This window comes from Drosophila erecta, unplaced genomic scaffold (assembly GCF_003286155.1).
Source record: "Drosophila erecta strain 14021-0224.00,06,07 unplaced genomic scaffold, DereRS2 tig00000000-arrow-pilon, whole genome shotgun sequence".
NCBI lineage: Eukaryota > Metazoa > Arthropoda > Insecta > Diptera > Drosophilidae > Drosophila > Drosophila erecta.
The window spans coordinates 13716737-13740329 of record NW_020825194.1 but is presented as its reverse complement, the minus strand read 5'-3'; the positions used below and the strand labels follow the sequence as shown (position 1 = coordinate 13740329).

General features: G+C 42.3%; 1 protein-coding gene across 1 annotated transcript in view; it reads right to left on the bottom strand.

Annotated features, from left to right (window-relative positions):
• LOC6551900 overlaps nucleotides 1-23593 on the bottom strand; it is a 77081-nt gene that overhangs the window by 37919 nt on the left and 15569 nt on the right. The window contains exon 2 of the mRNA XM_001980579.3: nucleotides 17811-18515. Within this exon, the coding sequence (XP_001980615.1) occupies nucleotides 17811-17901 (91 nt within the window). The 5' untranslated portion in view covers nucleotides 17902-18515. The remainder of the gene's footprint in view (nucleotides 1-17810; nucleotides 18516-23593) is intronic.

Here is a 23593-nt window from a genome sequence, read left to right as displayed (position 1 = left end):
AGGGGAAAAAACACCGTTCTGTAAACCCTGAGGAGGGAAGGGATAAGCGGCATAAAGGGATGGAGGGATGGAGGGATGATGGTCCAGGGGGATAGTGGCAAAGCGGAGCTTAGGGGTGATTACCCGGCCACATGCGGATTACAAAATGGCCGCCATTTTCGTGTTCTGCTGCCCAGTGGTTGCCTTTTCCCCAGTGTGTGTGTGTGTGTGTTTATGCGGTAAAAATGCATTGGCAAATGCGTCTGACTTGTAAAAAGAGCGGGGAAAAAAGCAAATACAGAGAAAGAAAATAAAAACACAGTTCACTGATCGAATATTGAAATTCCAGGCATGCTGGAATCCGCTTTAATTTAGTAAAAACTGTGTAACTACTCTTGGTTAATCCACAAAAAAACGTGCTAGAAATATCATAAATCATGATTCAAACGTGCACTGCCAGATATCAAGTATTTACAGTCTTAAAAAGCTGACTGACATGAGTACAAACAGAAAATGGACCTTTTTAATTGCTATTTTAATTGACATTTCCTGGGGACGTAATCATCAATCGTATTAGTAGAATCCACTGGGCCATTTACTAGCATATTCGAGTCCTGTCTCTGACTTTTGTTGGCAGCACATTCCCTGGATAACCTTGGGGCATTCGGGCGGATTGGAGCGATAAGTGCCTTGGATGGCAAACGATATCGAACTTCACTTGCTGCGACAGAGGGTAAACGGTAGGCGCCTTTGGCATAGCTTTTGTTTCTAATTTTGCACTTGTGTGCGCAATGCTGCCGCAAAGGCCTACGCAATGGGGGCATCATTCGCCCACTCTGCCCCACTTTCTCCGTCCGCTTTCCCCATCCACTACCAGCCGCAAACGAGGAGCCATGTCCGTGGCCTGGGGCCTCTGGCTTCACTTCACTTTGTCCACACAGAGCACACCCGTAGCAGACCACATGATAAATAATCGATAAATTATGTGGACACATGTTTAATCTAGCATGAAATGGAATCATTTCCCTTCAATTTGTTGTTAGCCAGGCCAGCAAAACAACAAAGCAGGCGGCAGCAGTACGATAGAAAACCAACAAAACCCGACAAAAAACAAAAAAAAAACAGAAAGCGGAAAACAGCAGCGAACAGATGTGTTTCGGGTGCGTAGAGGGAAGGACCTATTTAAATATAAATAATGATCAAATTATAAACGCCGGCGAGTGGTCGCTGTCTGCTGACTAAACATTCGTCGTTGCTGCGAGGGAATTGTTTGTTATACACTAAATTATAGCGCATACGCCATGTTAACGCACTTGGCCAACTGGGCACAGTGTCAACTTGTCTGGACTCCAGACAACACAGTCGCATCTCTCCGGCGCTGAATGATTCATCATTCATCATTTGCTTAATTGCATGCCAAACATTACAATTACCGAAACGACAGCTGAAAATGTCCACCGACGAAACAATGTTCTGGCCATTTTACTATCTGTATAACTATTAGCATCTCTATCGCTGTCTGGTGTCTGGAGTTGCTTAATTAATATTTTATTTCATTAGCAGATTGGCCAGGAAGTGACATGTGTCGTCACAGAAAGCTGACACAGTTTAAACCACATTTGATAAGGTGGTCGGAGGGCTAAAAGCAGACAATTAGCTGGACAATAGATAGAGCCAAGTAAATGTGGTTGTCAATTTCTGTTAGTGAGACTTAAATTTTCCCGTGTCCACCTAGCCGTTGAAAGGGCTAAAAAAGCTCAATAAGCTCAGTTAATGCCTATTTTCCACACTTAAAGAAAGGAAACATTTTGGGGCGTTTAGCTTTTCGTGTACTAGGTAAATGTATTTGTATTTCTTTCATTTTTTGGAAACATAGTGGTAGTTGTTGATGTTAATGTAAATTATTATTAATGCATTAATATTAATCCCTCATCAAATTTTACTATTCCATTAAAGTCAGAAATAGGTAGCTTCTTTTGTTTAAATGCCTTAAGATGTTTCTTATCGTATGTATACCTACACATCCATGGATAATTAATCTTGGCAATTTATTTCTTCATTACGTAGTGGAAACTACGACCGAGTTGTCCTAATTTCATTCGCATAGGCGAACATCTGGGCGACGTTGCTTTGTCACCAACACAAAAGCACAAACAACGACACTGACAATGACTCTCTGGAAATCCTTCATGGCGATGCCTATAACAATGCCGCCACTTGTTGTGAGGCTGCTGCCGTTGTTTGCCCCCTCTTTGGTTTAATGTAATTGAACTTTTTCTAATTGACACTTGTCAGTGGCAAAGACATTTAAAAAGCAACAGCGAAAAAGAAATAAACTTAATTTTGACGCATTTACACATACATTTATTTCAATTTCCGAGCGCAACAAAGGGAGCGAAGCGAAGTAGTCGCAGTGGCAAACAAAACAATGCCAGCTCAACTGCCACACAGAAACTCGCATCAGGATAACTACACCCACACAAGCAAACAAACAGACGGGTGCGGGGGTCGGGGTCTGGAGAGGGGTTGTTCTAGGGGCGAGTTGTTTCTGTGTGTTTGTGGCACAATGAAAAGCTCCTTGACAATGGCACACAAAACGTAACTCGGGCTGGCGAATTTATTGCACTGGTGTGAGCATGAATGCGATGGGAATGGGAAGTCATAGGAGTGGTTGCAGTAACCGCAAAGAAAAAGCTGCAGGAGCTATGGCTGCGTCAGGTGGAGAGCAGCATGCTTCAGATCCTGGCGGAGAACACAGAGGACACAACTAAATACAAAAACCACGTGACAATGTTTTCCCCCTCCGATGACGAGCGATGGCTCGGTTGCTCCGCTGGCTGAAGAGCACACAATTCAGTGGTGCGGCACAGTTGGATGTATCCGTGTTGCCGTGTATCTAGCAGTCAGCAGCCAACAGCAACTTTGTGTCGCATTCGCAGAAAGAAAACCGCATGGGAATGCATCAAGTTGCGAGGAAAGCGGACGGCGAACGCCGCAATTCTGGATAACTGGGCGTATGCGTGATGTGTGGTCGTGTGGCGGAGGGATACTACAGAAATTCAAAGGTGAAAATGCCCGATTATAGTTTGTCTTTAAGCATCATTGGGTATGTGCATATAATATATGTATATTCATATGCTTGCGTAGAGTTCATCTCTTCTCCTTAATGAAACTTGGCGGAAATGTATTATACTCACTTCCCTATAGTTCCTTATCTTCATGATTTTCCTCATCTTCTTTACTTTTTTGTATTCAAATTTCCTATCCTACCTTCTACCCAACGAGTAGGGTAGGGTTTTATATATTTTCCATTTTCTTTTCATAAAATTTTTCAAATAGGTAAATATTAAATGCAATAAAAGAAGGAAGTTTATAAGAGGAAGCTTACAAGCTTAAAGAAATGACTTTATTACGGAACTATAAAGTTACATCCTGTACACCCCTTTAAATACGAACTGCATGACTTTACAAAAACATGGCCTGAGAATGGGCGCACATGTCGTATGCGCGTTATGCAGTGCACTTCGTTAAATCCAATAACAAGACAGACAGCGCCCACAACAACAAGAGCTGCTAAAATAACATACAATCACCAGAGACAGTTAGACAGGCAACCCTCAAAAAAGAGTGCTGGCTGCTTTTTCGTAGTGCTGGGGGTTGCCAAAGCGGAAGGACGAGGAGCTCCACAAGGAGACAGCTGCCATCCAACAGTAATTGACAGAAATCGCTCACAGGAGCATATATTCGTAGCACACATAAATGTACATGTACATGGCTGAAGAACTCCGGCCTGCAAGTGCAATGATAATGTCATACCGATTTCACTACATCTCCAACCCAGACAAGTGGCCTGCGGTTACGCGGTTTAATACAACCCAAAGGGTTGCCTTCAAATCAGATGGAACGGGTAAATTCAACATAAATGTATAAGTCATCCGGAGCAATGTGGGAATCAAGAATGCAAAGCCTGCAGCGACACATGAGTGAAATATAAACCCAGGCCAAAAATAAAACATTGAAGTATAAACATACAATGCAGAGTTATGGATCGCCACAGACACGTGCTGGCTGTTGTGGCTGGGAAATATTTTTCTTTCATGGCTCACGGACATCGTTAGTCGAAATTGTTGTGGAGCAGCGGATACGGAGGCAACAAAATGCTGAGCTAGTGCCGGGTGCCCCCAAATCAAAGGCAGCCAGAAACCAAGTTGAAGTTCAAAAGCATTCTTTAGCCAGTTATCGCAATCAGCAATTGTTAGTACATAAGATAGGTACACTTGATTAACCATAGACGTTCTTAACAATTAATCGTAGATCGCGTATGCCACCACTGATGAATCCAAGACTTGCTGGAACTTAAGTCAAAATAATTAAATTTTCTGCCAGTTTTGGCTACGTGTTTCCGTTCGAACTCTGAATTCGAAAATGCACCTCCTCTTCTAATCACATCTGCTGTTAGATAAATCACCATTGGTATTTGGCCAACGATCGCGACACGTTCGCGATGCCACAAAGTTTATTAAACGCTTCGCGACTTTGGCAATAACTTCGACTTGGGCGCTCTGGCTGGGGATTGCAATAAATTTGCTTTAATGTGCAATTTATGGGACACCATTTAATTAGTTTCAGTTGTTCGGCGGGCAAATTGATGTTGACAGAGATTATTGGTCCGGGCACGTAATGCAGCTAAAGGCCCCCGGCGCTCCGATCCGTTTGCCTTTTGCTAATGGGCCAAAGTTGACTGCTGGTAGATGCCGGAGGAGCTGGGGCGTCTTGGCGAGTTGCCTCCAGTTTATTTGTACGTGTCACCGAAGGACTTGCGCCCCGGCTATGAGACTATAACTTCCGCTTGGCGCCCATTGACCTCGTCAACATTTATCTAACGGTTAAATGCCAGACACACCACACCACACCACACCGTACCACACCAAACCAAACACACACTTCCCCATTTTGGCCCACACAATCACACATCGTGTCTGTGCGGAGTGAAGCTTTTGTCTAAAAGTTTTTCCCTGCCAATTTATTTGTGTTTTGTAGTTGGCAAGAGGGACTTGTGTTAGTTATGATTATGGCCGTGTTTATGGCACTGGTTGAAAAGCCTTTATCAAGATTAATTGCTGGAAAATTGTTATGCCCCAACGACACTTTTAGCCTAATGTCTTTCCATCTCGGTCCGATGTTGTTGTTGCTGCTGTGCTACTTAAATATTTACCAGCATGTTGAATACTTGAATGGCTAAATAGTTGGGCCAAATCGATCGATATGCTCACACGCTCGCTACGTTACATTATTCTAATGAAAAACCGTACTGGGCTTGAAGCTGTCTCCAGAGGGTTGACGGTGGAGTTTTCCGCCTTTCCTTGGAAATCGTTTCGATTTCTTTGGCGGAACTCTTTGAACAAACCCCTGGCAAGTGGGTATGTAAAAAAAAACCTATTACAACATGCAAATAATAATTGCGCTATTAAAAGTTGCATATTAAATGCGACACGACAACAACATCAGCTTGCAACGTGCAACGTGCAGCCTGCAACGTGCAACACTCAGGCCCAAAACAAGTGGCGGGAATGTGTAACGCTGACGCCCAACAATATTTTGAAACCCTCACATGGAACAGAACACTTTAAGCTTACTCGAAAAGGAACGAGGCGAAAGAATGCCCTTTCAAGCATTCAAAGATTACAAACATTATCTATATCCATCGTTTACATTGAAAAATTAATAATAAAATGAAAACTATTAGGAAAAGAAACATTTTAAGGTACACACTTTCTACAATATTTTTATAATTAAATGATTAAGTAACTGGTTTTAAAATAAATGAAAACGCTTAAAAATATTCAAATAAATACTGCAATCTGAGCGTACTCAATCTTAAAATCAAAGGACTTTCTTGAAGGCATTCAATGTGTTGGCCGGAGGCAAAACCTTGGCACATAAATTATTCATTGATTAGCAACAAATGCCATTAAACATGCACCCAAAGTGCTGGCCCCTTCAATCCTTTGGATTGTGTGCCTTGGTAATAGTTTCGACCCATGTGTGTGTGTCTGTGTCCCGAAACACTTTAAACTGTCATTTGTTGGCCGATTGTGTTTGCCATGCGTTTTGGCCGCCTGCATTTCTGGTTATTGCCCAATTGTCTGGCTCCGATTGCGATTCGGTCCGCTGATGGTTCGCCTAAAAGCAAGTCATAAATTTTTGCTGCCGCCATCAAAAGAGCGCTAAACGGCTTACATGGCCACGCCTACGCCGGCGAGCACGCCCACCACACACGCTCGGTCCCAAAACAGTTAATGCCAGCGGAGACCATGAATATTCCCTTCCTTTCTTTTTTTTTACTCGCGTAGGCGAATCTCGAATATACCCGCACTCCCAAATATATATGAACCTATGTATATATAGAGAAATTTTAATTTAAATGTTTTTGGCAGCCTTTTGGCCGCTCACCGCACCCGCACACACATACGCGGCTTTTATGCGCTGATTTTGTGGGCGAAGGGGCTGCGAAAAATGGGCGACTGAGTGGGCGGGCGAGCGCTGAGCTTGATGAAAATCTGAAAATGCCCGGCAAAGCGAACATTTTTCAATGGGATTTTCTTGTTTTTTCCCCCATTTTTTATTATTATTTTTTTTTTACACCAACCAAGCCAGTACATTTTTTTGCCGCTTCATTTTTGTTTGCCGTGGTAAAAATTTTTCTGTAGGTGACCCTGAACTGGGCGGCGGTGGGTTGCGGCTGCGGTTTTGTTTTCCCAGCGCTTCTTGTTGTTTTTCCTGCACGTTGTTGGCTGTTGGCCGGGCATAGAAAAAGGCTCACACACGAGTTATGCAGCTGCTCTCGGTGCGGCTTTTAATTTGCTTAATTTTGCGCTTAGCCACAGCAACTGGCAGAGGCTACTTTTAAGAGCGAAAGGATATAGCCGAGTGACAGGGGCGTGGCAGTCGGCGATGGGGGCTGAAAATCCACGCTGAGCCATTCTCAGCCTGCGGCTTATGTGGCAACAGATGCTGGGGAATTCACTTTTATTTCTCGTTGTGCCTTAAACGTGAATGCGAGATGTGGGCAATGGGCTTTGATTAATTATTGTCGGAGGTGCTGGTAAATTGCTAATACAGGCCATGGAAGGGTAAAACATGGTAGTCTAGATATGATACCCATGTTTTTTGTGTATTAAATAAAATTTGTATGTCTCGTTTGCTTGAATGAGAAATATCGTTACACAGTATTTGCTTTAAGCTTTGCAAGTTGCTTAAATAACTTTGTTCAGTGCTTACACGGTGTATATCAAAACTCTTTAATAAAGCCGAATATATATATATCTCGAATATATCTCGGTTTGAGGCCCAGCTGGCTCCATTTTCACATTAGAGCTTAGGCAAAGTGCAGGAAAAGTTGCCCTTCTGCAGAAAAAGCCATAACCATAGCCATATTTTGATATAATCGCCAACACACACTCGCACGCATATATAAAACCGATCCGAACGAGATTAGTGAGCTGCCGGGGCACGCCTCGAAATTGATTTCATGAATATTTCAAAAGGTTTCACGCACATGCCAGGGAAAATGGGGCGGAGTGTTATGCCGATGGGGATGTTTGGGGCTAGGGTAGGTGTCTGTGTACCAATTAACCTGCCCCTCTAACACTTTGTTGTGGTTGCCAAAGAAAAATTGGGAACAAAAATAAAAAGAACAGGGGCCAGCTTCAAAAGCAGTAAGCATATTTTTCAACGCCCAGTTGGTTTTCGACCTAAAATGAATTTCAATCAGGCCACCGTTTTAATTGACCACCAATTTCGGCAGTGGTCGAAAGTTTTTTACCTAAAATTCTTTTTTTGTATGGAAATTTAACGTAAAATTCATTTAGTTATTGACTTTATCACGTTTTGTGGTCGGCCAGAAATCGGCAGGGCAGACAAAAAGCCCACTTAGAAGTGTGGGGGACCAAACAAAATGTGGCTGACCTTGCAAAGCCTCTTCAGACAGCCACAGCAACATCCACAGCCACAGTCACTCGCATTCGGATGTCGAAAGTTGTCGGCGCAGCAAAGTCAAGACTCTATGCAGGAAAAGGTGGAGCCGGGGAAAAAAGGACAAGTTCATCGCACCAAAAGGACGACGAGGAGCAAAAGTCCAGACAGCTCTGAGGCATATCCGTATCCCTGTGTCCATGTGTGTGTCTCCGTGCGTTTGGGGTCCTGTGTTTGACTTTGGGCTTGCAGCCAAAACTGTTATCAGCCATTTTAATAATGGCCAGCTTAAAGTGTAGGACAAGAAAAATGTTCGCCAACAAAGGTACGACGGAACGGCAAGGAAACGAATGAACGAATGAAAGGGCCTCAAGAAATTGTGAGAAAATCATTAAAAATTCCCAGGGCAGAGACATTGAGTTGGGCCAGAGGCCAATATACCTGGCCCTAGACTCTCATCGCATGCTGAGTATTTAGCCGAGGTCAAATTGATATGTCTGGCAGGACGAAAATGGCACAAAATGACAGACTGGATGAGCCAAGAGATAGAGAGATGTATGTCTGGCAATTGTCGGAATACGGAATGCAGACATGTAAAGCATTTGTACATAAAAAATAAAGCAATATACGAAGAATTGTCCAAAAAGAGTTCGTAATATAATGCAATAAAAAGATAAGGTGTTTTGTTCAAATAAATATTTGATTTGATAAATCATATTTGATTTTGAAACCTTTTTGAGATATTTGTGAGAAACAAATGATTTCTTTATCTGCAGGAATAACGCATTGATCACAAGCAGAGAAGGAGGAGTGGTAGATACTCTTGTCCTGCCTGTAGTTTGCGTCTTCCATTACTGACGACGAACAAATGTCACTCGAGTGTAATTTACAAGCACTAGAAAAAGTGCTATCCAAACAAGGGGTTTGTATGTGGGGCTGGGATAAGATCCCAGTAATCCTTATTTATTGGGGCACTGGTTCACCATTTGTAGTTTGATTGCATATAGTATATGTGTTAGGTTCTCAAGTAGTCCTTTTTATAATGCAGGAGAAAATTGATTGAGGCGTCATTGGGATACAAAGCTAGCAAAATAATAGGCTTAGAAATTTTAATGAGTTTCTATGGCTGTCATTTATAGAAACCGCTTTAGTTTCTAAGATATAAATGGAATGCCAGCTAGAATCGGATTTTCTTACTGCTCAAATGTCGTCAACCAACAAGCACTTCACATCAAACACTTTCCATAAAAAATAGTACAACAAACCCATACGCAAGGAAAAAATAAACTCACAGGAAGAAAATGTTATACAGCGAAATAGGTGTATTGGAAAATTTATTTCATCAATTTAACAGTAAATTGTTTAGTGCATGCCTGCTCCGCAACAACAACAACTGGTCTATAAACAGCTTAACCCACAAAAAAACACGCATACGCACAATGGCACAATTCTCAGAAGCAAACTAAATCGATAAATCTTAAAAATCTTTTTGTTTGGAACAGGTCGAAACCGAGCGAAAGTAAACACAACAGGCGCTCAGCCAAAGGGCTTTAAAGCATCAAATATTACGCATACGCAGCGTGTGCGGCTGCCAGAGCAAGAGTGAGACAGGGACAGAGAGAGGCAGAGGGTAGAGGGGTAGAGGGAGAGATATAGAGCCAGTTGAGGCCAGCTTACCACACAGAGCTTTTGCCAGATAAACGGACCATGGACTGCAGCAGCCACAAGAGTTGTACGAGTCCCGCCGACTACATGTGTAAATTACGACATAGTGATGGCGGGGGCAGGGTCGGGGGCTTAGAAAGGGAGAGATAGTGGCCCAGAGAGTGAGACAGCAAGAGCAAGTGGCTAAGAGTGTACGTAAAAATGCATGATATATGGTAAATGTTTTGTGGCATTTTTGGCTTAGTTCTGCTGCGCCAAGCGCCATGGAGCCTTGGCTATATCTCCGGCAGTATCTGTTACTCGTAGCAAGCATAATGCATACAAATTGTGGCATTTTCTGTGCCAGCTCAACTGCTCAACTGTTCAACTGCTCCCAGTGAGAGTCCGCTGTGGCATGCCATTTTCCCTGCCACTTTCCGAGGGCATTGAACATGACATTTAACGATTGCCCATTGATAAGGGCGTGGCGCTGCCCCGAAACAAAGTGCACTTCAGCATTCGACGAGACGGAGGTGAATCTCAGTTTGAATTTCAAGGGTCAGGTGGAGGTGAAATCTTTTCAAGGGGTCACAGTTGATGCGCAAAATGCAATAAATGCATGATTCTAATCTTAACTGACTTAACTACTAACTTCTATAGTTCCAAACAAAGATATTATTAAAACTGATTTTGATTACAAAATTATTACTATTATCTTTACAAGGGCGATACAAATTTAATATTTTTAGCTACTAAACCTAAGACAGCCTGTATTGCTTTTTAGTTTCCCGACAATAAATTCTGCAAAACCATTTCCCTGAAACATAATAAAGTTCAATGTAAATGAAGGCAGCCCAAAGAAACCACAAGCTCCAAGTTTTTTTTTGGTTGGCCGGTGAGTTTAGTAATAGAAACCTAAACACTAAAATTGAATTATCCGCCTTGACCGAAGCACAATTTAAAAATTACTCGCTCGGAAAATTCAATCAGCCAGCGGAATAAGGAGGAAGGACACCTTTCCCCCTGCGAAAGTAAATAAATAAAATAAAAACCCGAAAACAATTTCAGAAGGCAGCCGCTAAAGGAGGACTAGTAAGGGAAGCCCAAACATCTTTAAAAGGCCAGCAGGAAAATGCCTAAGATGCTTAGTATTTTTGGTTCTTCTTTGATTTTTTTTCTTTTTTTTTTTGCCGGCCCGCTGAGGCATGGAAAAAATTTACACAATTTAATGTGTTTTTTTTCCGGCTGCTTACAAAGGCTTCAAGGAATTCCGGGGATTACTCGTTGTGTGTGTTGACTCTGGCTTTAAGCTGCTCAACTGAAGCGCGAAACGACAATTTGCGCTGGTTGTTTGTTTCCCTCCTGCCGGCCATTTTTGCTTCTTTTTCTGCGCATTAGTAGCGGTGAGCAGGCCGAGGAAAATCACTTGGCCGCCTAACTAAATAAACGGCTTTCCCAGCCACCCTTTTTGCTCGTTCGTGGGTGTTGATTTTCCTTAAAGCATAGACAAGCACCTGCGGCGGCTCGCATGTTTACGGCTTGTTAGTTTATTGTGCACATACTGCAAGTCGTGAGCCTTTAATAATGAACTGGCTAAGTGCGAGCAATATAATGAAGAGCACTTCGCAGAAATCTGGCTACTGCAGAAATCGTTTGGGGTCGCCCAATTCTTGTAATAGTATACACGAATCTTTGACAAGGACAACGACACTCGAGCTGTCCACAGCTGAACAGTAATTGTATTTCAGATTACAAAGTGTTCCCTGAAATGTTCAATGTTCTCAATAAACAGTTTCATTTAAACATACGTTTCATAAAATAAATACAGCGATCAAACTTACTTCTTTTTTAAGGCTGAAGCCCCCGAAAAGCTTCTTATTTTCTGTATATTCCTTAGAAATTTTCTTTTTCTTGTGAGCGAACATTCCTCTTATGAAAGTCACATAGAGTTCCTTTCGAGCATCCTTAATCCAGCTTATTTCCACCGTAACGTGGGGAGAAATCGGCCTGAAGCCAAGGGTTCAGCACTCATTATTTATACCCTGACATAGGATCTCAATAAGAAAACATTTCCTGTTTTCCTTGCTTTCAGTCTAAATTTCAATTGGATTATTTATGGCAACAACCGCAGTTCTTGGGCAATTCAGGGGGTGGGTGATTTGGGAAAGTGTGTTAGACATTTTCACGTGTGCGACACAAACACACAAAGTCTGGGAAATGAACACAAATTCATTACAGCAGCAACATCGAATAATGGCTTTGTCTGTAAGTAGCTTGTGATTGAATTGAGCCAGCAGTCGTTGCCCCGAACCGAAGTCTTTTACCTTTCGCTCACCTGGCAATTGTTGTCTGTGAGTGTGTGGGTAGATCAAGGTAACACAAGCTGTATGTGTGTGTCTGTGTGTGTGACAAGCCGAATGAAAAATGAAATCAAAGCATTTAAAGCGCGACATGCGCTGACAATGTAAACGACACCAACACTGCGGCTCTGCCACTGACAGCATTCCACTCGGAATCGCACCCATCCCCTTTCGCTCCCTTTTCCCCTTTGGATTAGCACTCGAGATCCTTTGGTTATTTATGTGTGTGTGCCCCATAAAAAGCGGGCTAGATCCCCCCTACATGAGCACTCACACAAACACACACGCCCGGTGGAAAACTCTGAAATGTACACACACCGGGAAACCTTTTCAATTATTTCCCCGTGCAGTTTGCTTGGTTTTTGGGTTTTGGTTTTGGGGGCTATTCTTTAGATCTAGGTGTGCGCTTTCCCAGCTGAAGCAAACTCAACATTCTGAAAATCGCATAAAATAAGCACCAATTCAGATTTAAGTGGTATTAAATTTAAGATGTTCTCAATTATTTGATGAGAAGAGAATAAAATATTTGTTTAAATCTGAGCGGTAAATTGAACTGATGCTTTATGCATTATGCTTTAGTAACCTTTTTAAGCTCTTACTTTACCGACCCAATTACTTATGATTAAATTGCCGGCACCCACACACAGATTGATTTGCCATTAGCAAGGGCAATTCATCATTTGTCACCCATCCTGCCCACCAGCTTTCCCTCGGCAATTGTCCCACATACTGTGCACTTATCATTGTTGACATTGTGGGGATCGGGATCCCGTCAATCCCGTTCCGCTCATTACATGGCAAGTGTGCGTGGCCTGTTAGCGCCTAAAAGCAATTCGTTGTAACTATTTTCTATAGAAGGCCGGGCCATTAATGTCTCTTTGCGTAAACAATTTTAATTTCCCAACGACTGCGGCAAGTTTTGCATTCGCATTCTCGCTCGCCCATTCCCATTCCCACACCCATTCGCAGTTGCATTCGATAAGAGGCGACAAGCCCGCAAATGGCTGCAACAGCGGCAGCAACAACACAAACCTGGGGCACACAAACTGGTGGCAAATTATGGTAAAACATACAGGGGGCGTGGTCGGGTGGGCGGAGGCATATGAAACGAGGACTTGGCATGCAAACCAAGTCATGGCAGGTGGAAAAGGCGATGGAGGCAGACAGGCAGGGCTGCCATGCCGTTTGTCTGTCTGCACACTTTGAGATAAAATCGAGGACCCTCAGCGACAATTTGTTCCAAATAAAACCCCTGTAGCCAATAATGTTTTTGAAATGGGTAAATTATGACTACATTACATGTTAATTTCATACTAATAGTTAGCCTGATTGATTTTTCAATTTGTTTTAAATTTAAATATGTTTAAACAAAGCAAGATGTCTTCAAGGTACAATTGTACCCTGATTATTCTTACAAATGTGGACTAAACATTTAGTTTGCATGCCTCTTTTTTCAGTGTATTGTCTGCATGAGTGTCTTTGGCGCAATGCAAGTGACAGTTTATGGCATGCAGGTATGGCATGCATTTTATTTGCTTTCGATTAGACCCAACTAACGTCTCGTCAGCTGCAGTTTGTTTGCCCATTGTTTATGGCGACTAATTTCGTGTTAAGAAATTTGCAAACAACCCGCTCGAAACTCGCAATTCGCCAGCCCACCCGGTGCCCATTTGTCATGCCCCAATGGGCGTTTTTCAAAGGAGTCTAGACGAGGGTCCGCTCACCCAAACCCAAACCATCCGCATTCCGCCTGTCAGTGGCAGCTGTTCGTCTGTCTGTCAAAAGGGGGCCGACCTGAACTTGAATTTTAAAGGCCGAACCGCAAAGAACATGTGTGTGTGCGGTGTTGTCTGTGGTCATTAAATGTCAGCGGCAGACAGGAAAAAATCAAATGCTCAACAGACCTTTGAAGCACCGCATATTACGCATTAATAAGCTTGGAGCGCTTTTAAAATGACGCCAATAACTGTCATACTTGACATTACCAATGCAAGCAATCCACTCTCCTAGACAGGTTCATTAATTTTAGTTCAGCGAATACGATACTGAATATAATATCGAAAGTGATTTCATTTTGAATATAACTTTAATGAATTTACAATCCAGATTTCTTATATTGGTTGCAATATATTATGGGTTCATTTTCGCCTCCTAGCCGAACTGTTAATTAGTTTTTCGTATGTGGCATAAATCATTTTATAAAAGCGCCGAGTGGAAAAACGCTAAATCAACAGATTCCCGTTGCCCCACTTGATGATATTGTCACGTACGGCGTCATACGCTGCGTATGCGCAACAAATCCAGGCCAAAGCCAAATAAACATAATTTTCTCCTTTTTTTCGCAACTGGCTCTGTTGCTTTTGCTGTGGCCCATCAACAATCAAGCTAAAAGCCCCGTTCAGGTGGAGTTTTCAGTATTTTCCTTCTTCTTTTTTGTCGAGGGCGCATGGTGAGTGTGTGTCGCATATGTAACAATGTTTGCCCGGCCAGATTAAAAATTATGCTTTGTTTGCCCAACTGTCAGCAGAAAAGCACGAGCAACAACAATACGTACGACATCGAAAAAGCCCCCTAAAAAACACAACAAAACGACGAGCGGAATAAAAAACGTGGTGTAAAAACTTTTCTGGCCTACACACAGTGACAGTGACAACAAACCAAACAAAAGTTGCCAAAGCCGGGTCTCGTTGTTCTTACCTTGCCCCGAAAATGTGTGTCAGCTGATGCATAATAGCTACTGTACAACACCACCCATCACCCACCACCCACCACGCATCATAATCATTTTTTTTCGGCCACTCTGTTGTTGCTAGCAATCAGCATTTTTCTTTATTTCTGTCCGTTTTGCAAGCTGAAGTTTATTTTGTAAACATGCCACTAAAAGTTTTCCACTTTGCTCTAAAATACTCAAACCGAATGCCAACACCAGCGACAACGTGTCCCACTCACCCACACCTACACCCACACCCACACCCACACCCATAGCGATCCCAAAAAATAAAACCTCTTCCTTTGTGTTTGCCGTTTTTTAGTTAATTTAAAAAGTTTTTTTGCAGCTCCTGGCTTGCAGAGAAATTTTTCTGTCGTCTCTCGCTTTGATTTGCAGCAGTCAGAAAAATTGGTAAACGATTCGTCGAAATGTTGTTAGGGCACTAACACCAACAGAAACAGACACAGAAACACAAACACACACAAGCACAGTGGGATATTTTGGTAGTGGCAGTTGGTATGTAGTTGCGGCCGCTCGAGTCCTGGGAAAACTGACATTTGTGCGCCTTTTTCTTGAGTATTTTTCTTTACATTTTCCTCCCTCGTTTTGGGCAAAGAATTGCTTTTACAGTTTTTTCGTTGGTTTGCTTTGCTTTTGACTACTGCTGCTCAAAATGTTTCTTTTATTTATGTGCTGTCACCGAAATTGAATTAGAAATCGCTTGTGCTACCAGCCACACCGGAGCTCCAAATGGATCTGAACTCTGTAAAATGTGTGGCGGTGGAGGATGTTTTTAACTATTTACTCAAAATTTAAGTCAACATGTCTATAGTTTTATTTACCACAAAACTAAGCTGCACCTAATTTGATAAAAGACAATCATAAATCATCCTCCCAAACACAAACATATACCATAAAATATAAATAAATGGCTAGATTTAATTATTACAAGGGTAAAATATATTTTTGTACGTTAAATATATTTTCCATTGATATCCTTTCCTTTGGATATCCAAAATATCTATCCTTAGACCGCCACGTGGTTTTCGAATTGGAGTGCAGATTTGCAAAGCAAAGCAAGCCCTTTAATGCCCTTTTAACCTCTTCTCTGAATTTCAATGGCCACGTTACCTGGCGAAGATGGCTCGCTTTGGTTACTAAAACATTTGCCATTGTCTGGTTGTTTGTTTTGCCAAAGTTGATGCCGTTAACTGCAGTCCGGAAACTGCACGTTCGGCGGCCTTTAATTAGATTTCATTTCAGCAAGGACATCGTCGTCCTGCTAGTTCGCTGATATTATTCTTGGCGGACATCGGCGCCCGTTGACAACTGGCTGCTGTCCTGCGAAATGGCACTTTGCATGTATCTCCATCTTGCTAAAAAAAAATTCCGCTTTTTTGCGTGAAAAATGATGGGAAATAATTTGCCAACGACATTGTGTCCTTCGCCGGCGAAAAGGACCCAGTCTAAAGTGGGTCGTGAACGTGCGTTTGACGTGGCCATTTGGCGCACCTTCCTGGAGATGGAAAAATATTATGGCAGTGAGAAGGGAGCAGGGAGCAGGAAGCAGAGGGGAGGGGCTTGTTTTCCCTGGGATGCTGATCTTTTTCTCGCTGTGTGTATTTAGGTGAAATTTATTTTACTAATTATTATGTAAGCGCACCGCCGTCCAACGGCATCAAGTGTTGGGTAATGAAATTAAAGCGCGTTCAAAGTGGGCCACGCCCACCAACCCTCCAACCATCCAACTATCCAAGCATCGCCTCTAATTTTCCATTACGTAATTTATGTGCCAGCTGTGTCTAACACGTTTTTAAACCCAGCATAAGGCAAATGATCGATAATTTATAACCATAAAATAAAGTTAACCTTGCTGGCGAAACTCCTCCAACTCCAACGCTCTGCAATATGATAATGTTCAGGTTTTAACTCAATTTCGCATGCCAGCGCCGGGTAAATTCCCCTGGCTCAAAGTGGACAGCAAAATAAATTTGTACACATATATCCGGCATTTATATACACATATTAACTATGCTATATATAGTGCTATGTTATATATATTTTTTTATAGCTCTCCGGGGATAATCAGCGAACAGGAGCAGCATCGGTGGCACAGCTAATGTAAAGTCCAACGCAGACACATAAAAATGTGAATTTATGCATTTTTTCGGCGCTGGAACAGTGGAACACTGGGCCAAAGTAGCTACCACAGGGAGTGGGAGCAACAGCATCCTGCCAGGTGGATGGTTGGTAGATGGTTGGTGGATGGGGACGATGGGCATCCTGGTACACTGGCATACTGGAGCATCGGAGCTGACACAGGTGACGCTTTTGTGGATTTGTGGCCAGCATTGGCGTTTATTACTGGATGCTGGGCAGTGAGGAAGGAAGTGCGCACATGTCGCCCAGGAAAAAAGCCACGGCAACGAAATATCCATAATGAAGTTGTAAAAATTGCAACAATTTTATTTCCTTCTTTTCCGTATTAATTTAAACATTTCAACCGCTCGCTGGGAAAAAGTTTTGTTCGTTTATGCAAACGACAAAACCAAAGGGAAAAAAGTTGCCTGACCACATTTTTAAATGTTTGGTCAGAAAAAATATGTACTGAACTCCAAACAATGGATTTAAATGTTCAATTAAGGGCGACGCGTGAATAAATTGTTAAGGGAGAAACTCAGATAGCTTCAATACCACAGGTATACATCAGCATACATATTTGCATTTAAATTTCATTCAAAAAAGGCTCCATCTTTCGCCTAATTAGCCAAGTAAACCTTATCTCTCGACAGACTTTTTTCTTGACTTGAAGTCACAAGCGACTAATTAAAAGTGTGTAACTTTTGCTGCATAATTAAATTTTATTTGTCCTTTGCGTCAGACAAAAGTTGGAAAACAAAAACATTCGCATTTTAAAGCCTGAAAGAAGGCTGGAAAAAAATGCGAGTAAACAATGTGAATGTGAAAAATTGTCATAACGAATGAAAGGGATTCCAAATGGCAGGGATAACAATTGTTAATAAAATATACAGCTTACACGAGCCAAAATAATAATAGCTCGTTGGCTTGAATGAATAATTTTAATTTGTCCATTCGTTGATAGTAATAAATGTACACACTATTCACTCGATTTCATCACTCACCTGGCTTGAAGCCATCGGCATGGTCGTGCGAATTCGCATTGGTGATGGCTCCCATGATCAGGCATATAAGGAATGAGCCGGTGAAGGACATGGCTATAGCTGACTGCTACCGATCCGATTGGCCAATTGGTGATAACTGTTTGGTTTGTATTCTGCGCTGGGCTTCGCAATTTGCCGAGGCTCACTGCACGGGCATTAGGTATGCAAATAAATTGGGTTCTGGCTGCTCGAACATCGCTTCAAATATGTAAGCTCGTTGCTCTAATTCACACGCTCGATGATTCCTTCCTGTTTGGCGGCGCGTTTTTATCGTTTCCACTCGTGTTTTCGCTTTTCACTTAATTAAAAACTTTTGCTCTGCACATAAATTCATTTTAATATTTACAAACATTTTTTTCCCGGCTCCTTAGCCACTCGACTGTTTGTACAAAACGCATAACCGTTAAGATGAATTTTTAATACAATTTGACGAGGCTTAACTTTGGTCACCTAAATATGTGTGTTTGTGTGTGTGGATAGGTGTGCGCGTGCGTTCGTGCACTGTGTGTGTGTGATTGTTTGTTTATAAATATTTAAAATAAAGCGCGCACGTGCTGCTCATTTCGCGCTCTTTTTCTTGCCCGCCTCGGCATTAAAAATGTAATTTCAAATCCTTTTGCCTGGCATCCTGCAGCTTCGCCGTGTCCTTTCCTCTTCGAGTGATAGCTGCAATTAAACAGAAAGAGAGACAGTTGTATAGTGAGCCTGGATAGCGGTCGTTTCATGTGGTTAGTTGGGTTTTAATTAAAATGCTCGCATATTTGCCCACTAAGCCAGTTCCTTGTGGGGGATTTCCCGTCGCTGCTCTGCCATAAATAAATGCTCATTAATTCGAAGGCCATTACGTAATGGCAGGACACAAACCGAGAACAACTTAATGCCAATCAATAATGATGGATTAGCCGGGGACACACACAGGAGAATTCCATCTATCTGCTTGGGTTACGCAAACGAAAAGCCCGAGTTCGGATGGAGTTTAGATGGGAATTAATTGGGAAAGCAGAAAGCAAAAGAACACTGAAGAAGATAAGGGCTCGAAATGAAAGAACTTCTATAAAACAATATGCACCATAATTCTAAAACAAATGAGAGGTTTGCATAGCAAAATATATTTTTAAAAACATATTATTCAGCTTGCTAAGCTAGTCACATTGGCTTGGAAGTGCTTATTGCCAACCTATTTTTTTCAGTACATCAGGACATGTCGATTCCCAAACGCAGAGACAAAGGCAGATCTCTGCCACATGACTTTCCCAATCGCCTTGTCAATGGCCTAATGTGTGGCCACGGCCTTAAGCAGGTAAAAGTTGGGATCTCCCCTGCCCTCACCAACCCCACCACCCACACCACCCACTTGCTAACTAACGGTAATTGACAAAAGAGTCATGAAAACTTTGACTTGAAAGTTGTTGCCACGTTTTTGTTTAACACGCAGCCAAACAAGCTGACAAACTTGTATGACAGCCAGTCAAGCGAAGTTCTCCTGGCAGCGCCTGGGAAAAACTCTAGATGGCTGGTTGGCTGCCAGGAGAAGGACGCAACAGGAAGTGGGTGCAGGTGTGATGGGTCAGAGGAGCAGTCTCACCTGAGCAGCAGTCACAGCCCCTACACCCATCAACCACCACCCACCACCCACAGACACACACCTCAGGGACAAGTTGTGTTACTTGAGCAAGTTTGCATTGGGTAATTAAGAGCTGTGCAAGTGTTTATTGAGAGATTGTCGGCGGAGAGTGTCTCTACTTATGTGAGTGGGTTTTCTACGCGGGGTTGGGAAAGTTTAGTTTTTCCAAGCCGCGCAGACCGCAATAGGGAAATGGGGAAAAAACTTCGAGTTCTGAGAACGATTAAGGTGGGTAAGATACCATCTTCGTTAATATTCTTAGGGCATAATTGTGCGGGATATTATAATCACAAAAACACCCCGTTATATATAAATTCTTGGCAGCTATCTCGGAACTTTTTCCATAATCTTACTTTGAAAACACTCCACATAACTAGCCTTGAAGCTCATTATGTACCTATAAATCGAGCTTGAGATGTGTATTTGTAAGCCCCTTTTTAATATCGCTATCTGAGGTATAATTCCCTTTGATATGGATCTAGGAAAGTAATAATTCTGCACGGTTTTTCCCCGTTTAGGGCCGACAAATTCCACGTCACTTGGCTAGTCAGTGAACCCATTTGCCTATGCCTATAGAAACAGTCAACAAATGGCACATTAGGACCTAAAACCGATGGCAGCGGCTGAAAAAACGGCCGAGCAAACAAAAAGCATTGACAAAAACCCAGTCAATTATGCCAACAATATGCACACATTTCAAAAACGTTGCCAGTCCAGGAATCAGTATAGAAGCAACAAGAACGACAACAAGAGCGGCAAGGACAACACGGATATTCCATAAAACTATGGCAATGTTGGGCAACAACAAAAAGCAAGGTGGCCGAGCACGAGGGAAAATGCGAAGTGGGGTCAGAAAAACCTAGCCAAACCGAACGGAATGGAATGAAATGAAATGAATAAGCTATGGTGGTAGTGGAGTCCAGGGAAATGGGAAATGGAGTCGGTGTGAAGTTGGTTGAATGTTTTTGCCCTGCGGCGATAGTTTTTTTTTCCGACTCTGGCTACGCTTTTAAAAAGTGCTTTGGTTTCCAGTCGCAATTGAAATCATTAAAAGTGAAAATTGACGCTTAATTGAATTCAAAAATAAAAATATCTTTTTATGCTTTATTTATTCAATATTGAATTACACATGCTGGTAATGATATTAAAATGATATTGTATTTTATACCAGTCAAAGTATATTTGATTATATTATTTTAAACTTATTTTTTAAAACTTGCTAGTATTATTTTTGATAAATAGCTATTTTGTGTACATTGAAAACATCGACCAGGAAAGTGCACATTTTGTAGTTGCTCCTTTTTTGTAAACACATTTTCATTGCAAGTTACCTGGCAATGCCTTTGGGCACTTAGCGAATAAATTGAGCGCAGCAATTTCATTTAAATGTGCACAATAAACTTAGTTCATGACCCTCGAGCATTTTTGTTTGCCCCCCTGCCTTCGTCTCACTAGGTGTGTTGTATCGTTTATGTCTGCACATCGTCTAAATTGTAAATCACATTAAATTTGCGAGCAACATGCATAATGCAGTCCAGGCTGGCGAAAGGCGGCAAAAGGGGCAAAAGGACGTAGCCAGGACGAATGACAGAGCCACAGCAGGAACCGGAAGTGCAGCACAGACACAGACACATACTCACACATATTTGCTTATTTTTTTTCTGTGAGGCAATTGAAATGAAATGAATTGCGGTTGAGACGTTGGCAAACAAAGCAAAGTCAGCAACATGAAACAGACGAAACTTAAGGAGCAGACCGAGCCATATGTCGCGAAAATGGCGCTGGGAAAAACTTTCGCAATCGATAAACATGGGGGAAAAAGGCGAAGAGAAGCGGAAAAACCCAAGCAGAGGAAAACTTAAGCGTGCGGGCTGAGTGAGTGGCACCCAGCATAAAGGTAATTTAGTCGCTTGACATGCTTTTCAAACTGCCAAACGTTTTTCATTTCGCTTCACTTCACTCCGCTTTTCCCATCGAGATTTCCTGCACTTCTTTTTACAGCATTGCATTCGATTTGCATTTCCTGCGATTGTTAGATATTTAGATAGGTAGATCGTTATGTGTCTGCCCATCTATATCCATCTGCGTTTGTCAGGAGATTTGGAGCTGTTCGACAGCGGGATGGCTATGCAAATCGATTGGCCAAATGCAAATTAATTTAATGCCTGCCTTAAATGCCAAATGAAAGTCCGCTGACGGGCAGGGCACTCCAATTAAATACCGACTCCCTGTAAGTGCAACTGCCCCCATTTTGTATTAAAATTTAAGCAATATTTTAAAAGCCTGTCTCACGTCTACTGCATATTTTATGCTTTATATTTACAGCGTACGAAATTTTTCGGGATGAAACGGGGGGCGCGCTGAGTGGTCGAGCTCCACTTTTGCACCTGCAACTGCAACAATTTCTTCTGGTTCCTGTTGTTGTTTTCCATTTTTGTAGGTGTATATATATACATTTTTTTTTGTATATTTTTTCCTGCTTCAATTTCCGGCAAACTGCCGACACGGCTTATCCGAATGGCTAGCCCCCGCTTCTTTCGCCCCCAGGCGCCTGGACCATGCCCACTTTCATTTCAACTACACGCTCAAGTGAACTTTGCTAAATAATACAACAAATTGTGCAGTGGGGCCCACTCCAAGCACCCTTGACGCAAAAAAATTTAAAACCTTTTCCAGAATTTTTTATATTTATATATATATATATGTGTATGTATTTTGCAACTTGAATTGCATTTTTTTAAATCAAGCAGGCTGCGCGGGTGACGACCTAAATATTTGCCCTGTTGTTAAATTAAAAGAGATGGAATAAAACCAGAGTCAGCATTGCTGGTGCGAGAAATAAAAGGCAAAACTAAATCAACAAACGCCTACGGCCCACAGGCAGACATTATGAAAATGGCGACAAACGACCGGAAGTAGCCACCAGCACACCAACACACACGCACACAAGGGCACACACAAACGCTGTGTGTGTGGAGAGCAGCACATGGGATAGTATGGCCCGTAGCTAACCTGGCGCTGACTTCCTGCGATTTAAATATGGCCAAGCCGCAGAGCCAAAGCCAAAAGCCAAACAGACGACAACGCATGCGAACAGAAGGGCAGTGGGTTTTGGGGAGTAAAGTGGCGGTGTACGGGGCAGGGGGCGTGGCAAGGAAGTGGGACAACGTAGGAAGCAGCCAGCTATATAATGAGGCTGAAACCACGCTCGCATTCGCCCGCTGCTCATTTCCAGGTCGACATAATTTGTCCATAATTTGTCTGCGTCTTGCGCAGAGAGATCGGTGGAGGGGGGAGTCGTGTGGAGGAACTCCGTCTGAGGGTTTATCTATGCCCCACCGGGAAGCTATTTATGTCCTCTTTTGGGGCTCCATTCACCCCAGACGAAATTCGGTTACACAGCCAACTGGGGGGAAATGTAAATTATGAAACTGAGTCGATTTTTAATAGAGAAAATGGGGAAAAACGGAATTTGATATACACTGCGGAAAGTACAGGTATTTTACATATCATATTATACCATCGCCAGTATGGTTTTATGTCTATCGTCTACCTAAGTACTATTATGATTTTGCAGTGTAGCTCTATAGCTGTGGATAAAAGAGAACCACCGCTAATAGTGTGATAAGCGACATGCACACGTGAAAATGACCTACTTAACCACCAATTCCCCCTTTTAAGCCGAAGCTAACCATTAATCTAAACCACTTTGGACACGGCACAAACAATTGCCGTGTTGGCCCCGGTGTTAACAACTTTTTCACGGCTCACACTGACCACGGACTAATTAAACGAGACGGTGTCTAATCATGTTGAATGTGTGACCACTGATTGATTGATTGATTGCACTCTCGTCATCTGAAACTCGAAACTCCCTGAACACTTAGCCACGATGAAGAGGCATTTGAATGGCAATTGCTTAGCCAAAAGTGATTAGAAATCAATACGCCGTTTGACCTTATATCATTTTTTATAAAAATCTTTGATAAACATGGTCATTAGTATAGGTATGGATAAAGTATTAATTTCACTTTAATTATTTTGGATAACTTGTCTTTGATTAGGTGCACTTGTTCCGTAAACAAATTGCATATCATTAAACTAAAAGCAATAGAAAAAT